This window comes from Chrysochloris asiatica, unplaced genomic scaffold (assembly GCF_000296735.1).
Source record: "Chrysochloris asiatica unplaced genomic scaffold, ChrAsi1.0 scaffold00185, whole genome shotgun sequence".
NCBI classification, from domain to species: domain Eukaryota; kingdom Metazoa; phylum Chordata; class Mammalia; order Afrosoricida; family Chrysochloridae; genus Chrysochloris; species Chrysochloris asiatica.
Genome location: NW_006408703.1, coordinates 732359 through 739739, shown reverse-complemented (window position 1 = coordinate 739739; position 7381 = coordinate 732359). Strand labels below are relative to the sequence as shown.

General features: G+C 34.5%; 1 protein-coding gene and 1 pseudogene across 5 annotated transcripts in view; one reads left to right on the top strand and one right to left on the bottom strand.

The window, feature by feature from the left end:
• The window catches only part of MAP3K7 (mitogen-activated protein kinase kinase kinase 7), a 124916-nt gene that overhangs the window by 82806 nt on the left and 34729 nt on the right, over positions 1–7381 (top strand). For all 4 annotated transcript variants that reach the window (XM_006872163.1, XM_006872165.1, XM_006872164.1 and 1 more), the window contains one exon: positions 4175–4239. In XM_006872163.1, the coding sequence (XP_006872225.1) occupies positions 4175–4239 (65 nt within the window). The remainder of the gene's footprint in view (positions 1–4174; positions 4240–7381) is intronic.
• The window catches only part of LOC102841653, an 8018-nt pseudogene continuing 6057 nt past the window's right edge, over positions 5421–7381 (bottom strand). Inside the window, exon 3 of the transcript XR_438774.1 lies at positions 5421–5552. The product of XR_438774.1 is annotated as a solute carrier family 2, facilitated glucose transporter member 3-like (transcript). The remainder of the gene's footprint in view (positions 5553–7381) is intronic.

The window sequence follows — 7381 nt, the reverse complement described above, 5'->3', positions numbered from 1 at the left end:
CTGTTGTTCTCAAGTTGTGCATATGTCATTATTTACCTCTGTCTCACTTAGCCCATTGAGACCTGTCTAATTGTTCTTCCATTCCCCTCTCCCTACTTATATATTGCCCCCTCCCTAGCATCCAGACTATCCTGTGTCTAATCCCTGCCCTGTGCTCCACCTTCACCTCCCTCCCCTTACCCACCCCCAACATCCCAATAATCAACAAAGAATCCCCCCCACCCCCTTTAAGTATGGGTTCTTTCCCTTAGTCTTTTACAGTAGTAGTCCTATGCAGTATTTCTCTTTTCTACAAATGTTTTTTAAATGTATCTTATTAAAATATCTAAAATATTTTTGCCCGGTTCTCTGAAGCATTTAAATTTATTTGGTATTTATTGTTTGTAAAATCATTCTTAAAACGGTAAAGAAGCATTAGATGTCCATATGATTTTCAGCTGTATTTACATCTCTTCGAAATTTTTCATACTCACTTTTCATTAAGGGCATTTAATTCTACTATATATTGGATACTTACTAAGAGTATAAGAAGTAAAGTAGAATATGGAAACATTTAATAGAAAAATGGGTAGGTAGATTTTTAATATTGATGTATTCTCTTTCTTTTCAAATATGTTTAAATATTGCTGCTGTTGCTGTTAAGTGCCGTTGAGTTGGTTCCAATTTATTAGCACAATTTACAGCAATACTGTATAGGGTCGAGCAGTGGCTAGTGGGTTTGAACTGCTGACCTTGTGGTTAGCAGTCCAGTGCTTATGCTATAGCACTACACTTGGTTGTTGTTCCATGCCATTGAGTCTTTTCCGACCCATAGCGACCTTGTATAGGGTTTCCAAAGAGAAACTGGTGAGCTTGAACCACCGACCTTGTAGTTCAAACGACTTTGCAGTCTGATGCATTAGCCCACAGCGCCACACCAGAACTCCATAGGACTCCTTAAATATTCCAGATAGGTATATTTTATCAAACATAAGGCTGAGGGCTTTGCAAAATGCTAAACAACCATAGGCAGAGATACTGCTGCTACTGTTGAGGGACACCTGGGTACAATTTTGCTTTTTCCACCAGAATGAGATGATAACATTTTTAATACTATGTTTAGTTCAAGAACCATTAGAAACTAATGTTTATAAACATTTCTTTAGCCGAAAGTACATAGATTATTAGTGAAATTTTTCTACTACAATAGTGGCATCTGCTCTACTATGAAGAAATAATAAGACAGAATTTAGATTTTAATGTACAAAATTGAAATCTGATCTAAAAACTCATCAGTATATTTGCTTTCTTTTAATGTTGTTGTTAAGTGACATCAAGTCAGTTCCAACTCATAACAACCCTATATAGGGTTTCTAAGGAGTAGCTGGTGTGTTTGAACTGTCCACCTTGCAGTTAGTAGTCCAGTGTTTATCCTGTAGCGCCACACCAGGATTCATTTCTTTTAATAGACTAAGAAAATCTTACTATAGGAGAAGAGCCAGGATTTGTTGAAATTGTAAAGGAAAATGTAATTTGTAGCAGCCTAAATGAGAAGGCATATTTTAAAATATGATCTTTAGTTTATGATGAAACAGTAATATTGCTGAGTATAATACTGTACAGATTTTTTAATCATATATTTTACCTGTAATTACTTTACCTGAGAACCGTGTAATATCCCAGACTCCTAAATCTCAAATTTTCCAGTATTTCAGAATAAGAAATTTATGCAGGAAATGGTTGTATTTATTTTTGCAAAAGAAAAAGGCAGTCTTTTGGAAGACTGGTAAATAGAAAAACAAGAGTAGTTGAGGTAAAGAAAGCTGTATACTTATTTAAACGTAAAAGAGAAACCAGAAACCAGAAACCTGGCTGGGAGTGCTTGTTAGGGATCTTAGCCTCTGGGGGAACTTTGTGATGACTTTCAAGTGCCTGCTGGAGCACTTGTTTTTAAAAGAACAGCTGTTTTTTAAAGGTGAATTCTGTCTTTATGAAGTTACTGTAAAAAGACCTGAATTGACCTGTAATCTACTATTTTGACCCCCACTTTCTATTTTTTGAGGAATGAGTTAAAGATGTGGTACATTATTTTTGTTCTTTAAAGTGTGTCATCTGTTCTCTATGGTAAGTTATGAAAGTCCCAGAATTCATTGCAGATTAAATTACTCAGGACATTATTTGCAGGTGTCAGATTCCTTCATCAGGCATCTGTTTACATCATCTTGCTCCTTGTTTCCTTCTTTCCTACCATGTGTAATATAGCTATGGTACCAATCAAGGCATCATGCAAAGAAATAAAATGAGTGAATTTCTGAGTTAGTATCCCCCCCCAATCCAGAATTAGTCCATATTTACTGGTAACCCACCCAATAACTTTCATTTGCCATAAGAGACTAATTTTTATTTAAAATATTAGATTTCTAAATCATGACGTAAAGCTTACTATTGGAGCAACAAGTATTTGTTAATTCTTCTTTTTTGCTTTGTCTAAACTGTTTGTCAGATGGTTTCTGCTATGGTTATGCTGAATGAAATGCCTTGCCTAATGCTTGCTTTGGTTCATGCTGTTGTTTGAAGATTTCTCGTATGGCATTTGTTAACTGTCATTTCTTCTTTACCTTCCTGCCTTAAACATTTCTACTACCCTTCCCCTTTACTTGAGTTTGTTTTTGTTGTTACTGTAATGGTGATATGTAATGGTTTATAGACACATGTGCTGGGTGGTTCCTCAGATTCACAAATGTTGCTAAACTGAAAAGAGAATTCTAGACACTTTTGCAAATCTGTCTCATCTAAGCTAATTTTAGAAGGTGCATGTTGAATGAAATTTGCCGAAAATTGCTTATTACTCAAGATATGCGGGATGCTTTTTTACTTCAGGAACCAGGGCCAGTTAAAAGTATCAACAAAAGTATCATTGTTCAATTCAATATATAGTATAGTTTGTTATGTTCGTTTGTAATAGAAAGTTGGGACTTTCGGGGATAAAATGAGATTTGAGGTAAATTTGAAATAAGAATAAAGAATCCTAAAAACATAGCCTAAGATAGAAATGACTGCTAATGTCTTATACTTTTAAGGGTGGTTATGCATTTCATTTTTTGTATTCCCTGCACATATTGGCAAGTAGCAACACCATCGCTACACATTATTGCATTAAGCGTTTTTACTCTTTTGGAAGGTCCTTGTAGTTTGTGTGTAAATAATAATCAAGATCAAGATAATAATTATATTGCAGATTTGTTTAGAATAAGATACTATAGGTAAGATTATAGAAATAAAAATTCTCAAGGTGAATTATCTGCTAGTAGTGTCACCACTATTAGAGTACATACTGCATTCCACTAGCTGAGAAATTACATAATAGAGCTTTCAAACTCCAAGGAATTGTGAGCATTGTGGCAGCTGTTTCTCCTAGTATCTTGTGTTTCTTTTGGATAGCTGATTTCTCTTCTTAGAAAATACTGTTTAACAGTCCTATTCTCAAATAAAAGTGCTAAGTGAGGCAGTTACTATATTAATTTTATTTTGCTGGGTAATTACAGCTGTGGAATTTCTTCATAAACAGATTTTGATTAGCATTGTTGTTAAGTTCCTAGATCATTTTAGGAAATGATAGCTCATTTCCAGAAGTTGTCTATTTGAGAAAGGAATGAGTCTTTCATCTCCAGTAAGAAATTTTAGAGTTGTTGTTGTTCACAAATAATAAATTACTAGATTCTGACAAAGAGTAATGGCATTAAGTGAGTTGTGACTGGGAATAATAAATTTAAGCATCCTTCTAGGCCCTGAAATGAACAAGGTACTAGTTGTTAGTCAATAATGTCTTACAATCTGCTAGCTGTCTTGTAGAAACTATAACGTAAGGCCCTTGAAATAGATGCCGTCATCAGCCCCAGGCTCCAGGCATTCATCTATTTAAACCCATGACAGAAGATGGTGTAAGAGAGTTTAGCAGCTATTTGTGTGGTAGGAGTGGTTATTGTATTAGGACATACTTTATTGTAGGTCAGCAACTTTTGAGTTAAAATATTGCAGCTGTCTCTTACTTTTCTTAAATCTTTCTCACACTGTTTACTGCAGACAACTCACTTAATCTTTTTCCACAAACATAGATCCAAGGAGCAACAAATTCCAACTTCCTACTATCTATCCGAATAGATTTCAGTATTTTACTTTTTTTTTTTTTTTAAAGGCAATGGACAGCCTAGACGTAGATCCATCCAAGATTTGACTGTCACTGGAACAGAACCTGGTCAGGTAAGACTTACTTGAATTCTCTTTGATGACTAATGGTAGAAATTGAGAATTCGTTATAATATACTCTGTAAAATTAATTTTATGAGTTGAAATGACTTTGGTCTGAAATTGTGATCGAGAAGTTCATTTCCTCAAGAGGATGCCTCTCCGCTGGGGTCATACAGTGCATTGACATACCTGGAGAACTATTCAGATCTTTTAATTTGTCATATCCATTGGAATTATAGGTCTTTCAAATTTTTTTAAGCAATGCAAAAACTCTAGAACTAGTGTTCTATCCTCACTGTTAAAGTTTTCATTTTTTATCTCTGTTTCTGGATGATGTTCTTCTCAACTCTCACTACATCTTTATCATTGCGTCTTTGTAGGTGATCCAGTCATTGCTACAATATAATATAAATCATTGTAGACTAGTACAGAATTCAGCCGTTTTAACCTTCCAGGTGTACAAATCTAACTTAGTGATTGCTTTTTATTTTTTATTGAGATTAATTGACATGTAATATATAATTTCAGATGCTGTAAAGTGAATAAGGGCTAATTATGAGGGATTTTGTTGTTATTGCTTTGTTTTCAGTTATTCTGAAATAAGTTTTATGAGTGTAGCATGCATCTGAAATAATAAAATACCATATCATATTCTATATTAACTTGAACTTTTAACATATATTGTAAATAGTAATTTAATTTATGATAAAATGTATTAGTATTTTTTCATCCTGGAAAGGTGTTTTTTTTATTATTTCAGTTTTATAGCATACTTAAAATTTTTGAATTATTTGTCATCATTAATAAAATTTGGAAACTTTTTATAGTCATCAACTTAAGTAACTTAACATAGTTAAGTAATAAATATCTTTAATCTTCATTTCATCTAGAAAGATTTTTATTTTAGAATGACCAAGTGTCTGTGCTCAAATACATTCATAGACAAGCTTATATGTTTTGCAACATATCAGTGATCAAGCATTAATTTTACCTATTTAGCAGGGTATTTTTGTTGTTGTTGTTACTATTTTTTATGTATCTGCTTTAGTGGGTCTCAAAACTTTTGACTGAAGTGTTCCATTTTTCTCCTCTTTAAGTACTTTAAAGTTTTATCAGCCCGTTTAGTAACATAGTTTGACATCTGGCATTGCTTTGACTCCTTAGAGTCTTGATGAGCTCGGCCTTTTAAACTTTTATTTACTTTTGCCATTGATGTTCCAGTTATGAGAACCATTATCCAAGAGTGCTCTCTTAGAGTAGGAATGAGAAGCTTGCCCTAAGACACTTCTGAAATATCCACTGGTAAAAGTGCTTTTCTCTGTAATCTAGAAATAAAGGCATTACTGTTACCCAGTATTGATCTTCCATCTTTGTATACTCACACCAAAGTTATATATTACATACATTATGTTGTTACCCTTTTAATTTTTAGTACCTTAGAGTAGTTGATATTGTTCAGTGCAGTCAAGTTGGTTCTGACTCATAGCTATCTTGTATCCAAGGAGCAGCTGGTGAGCTTGAACCACCACCAACATGTGGTTCAAATCAACCTTGCAGTAAGTGAGGCAGAGTAGGATTAGTAAGAATCTATTTGAATTAATTTTCATAAATTGAAGGGGGAAGGTGTAATATGGCAGTAAAACTTGTTGTAAAACAAATTGCTGCCATTATATAGCCAATTTAAAAATTAATCCAGTCTTTAACATTAAAATGCCTAATGTTCAGTTTAGTATAATCATGGAATATAGCAATCTTAATGTGATGTGAAAACATTTCTCCCTGAAATGCCATGATAGATAAGCTTAAAAATCATTTAATTACTCATAATGATAATATTTACTGTTTGAAGAAGAAAAATATTCACAGTGTGGATTTTTGAATTTGGAGTCTGACTTAGTAGTGACTAGATACATCCTCTGCTCTTTGCCCACAGAAATTGGAAAGAAAGTATTAAAAAATAAAAAAAGAATTTTTCTCTCCCAATATAATCATCAAAGGAAGAAAAATAACTTACTAGTAAAGTTTAACATTGCATCTCATAGAGGAAAGTAAATTAACTAAAATTTCCACTTGGGATAATGTCTCAAGACATTATGTTAATAAAATTACTTAGATATTTAACATTTTGTTGTGAACTGGGTGTAGCTTTACAGAACAGATCAGTTTTCCATTCAACAATTCAGAAACATTTTGTTTCATATCATTGATTGCAATCCCCACAAAGTAATATCACAATCCCCACAAAGTATCCTACTTCCTCCCTGTGTTTTCTGTTTCCATTCCTCCTTCTTCCCTAATCCTGCTGAGCTTTGTCCTTGGGTAAATGCTGCTCTTTGGTCTCAAATTGATTATTGATTATTCTAAGGAGTGCATAGAATAATTCCTTACTGTTGTTCCCCTTAGAGACCTGTCTATTGTTTTTCTGAAAATTGAGCCTTGACCTTCTAGACCTGAAGGGTGACTAAGGGCCATAGTCTTTTAATGCATAGGGTCGCTATGAATTGGCACCTACTCGATGGTACCTAACAACAACAACAAAGGATTTGTGCTTTGGCATTTTGTGGTGGCACAGTGACCTTGTTGTTGTGCAAAACATTACCATGCCCCAGCTAAAGTGAGTGAGTGATCCTTCATTATCACTTGTAGCTTTATCTTCACTCTAGTGTACCCTTCTTATAGAATTGCTGCTGTTTTCTGGTAATAGTAGAGTAAACCCTTGTTTTCTTGCACCTTTCCCCAAAATCATTCATCCAAAGCCCAAATCCTTTGTTGTTGTTGTTAGATGCCATTGAGTCGGTACCAATTCATAGCAACCCTAGGCACAACAGAACAGAAAACTGCCCGGTCCTGGGCCAACATCACAATTGTTGCCACACTTAAGCTCATTGATGCTGCTACTTTAGGCCAGTCCATCTCTCTAGGGTCTTGCTCTTTTTCTCTGACACTCCACCTTACCAAACATTATATCCTTCTCCAGCGACTGCTCCCTCCTGACAATATGTCTGAAGTATGAGAGATGAAGTTTGGCCATCCTGGCCGCCAAGGATCATTCTGGCTGTACGTCTTCCAAAGCAGATCTTTTGGTTCTTTTGGCAGCCCATGGCACTTACAATATTCTCCTCTAACACAACTCAAAGGCATCAATTCTTTTATG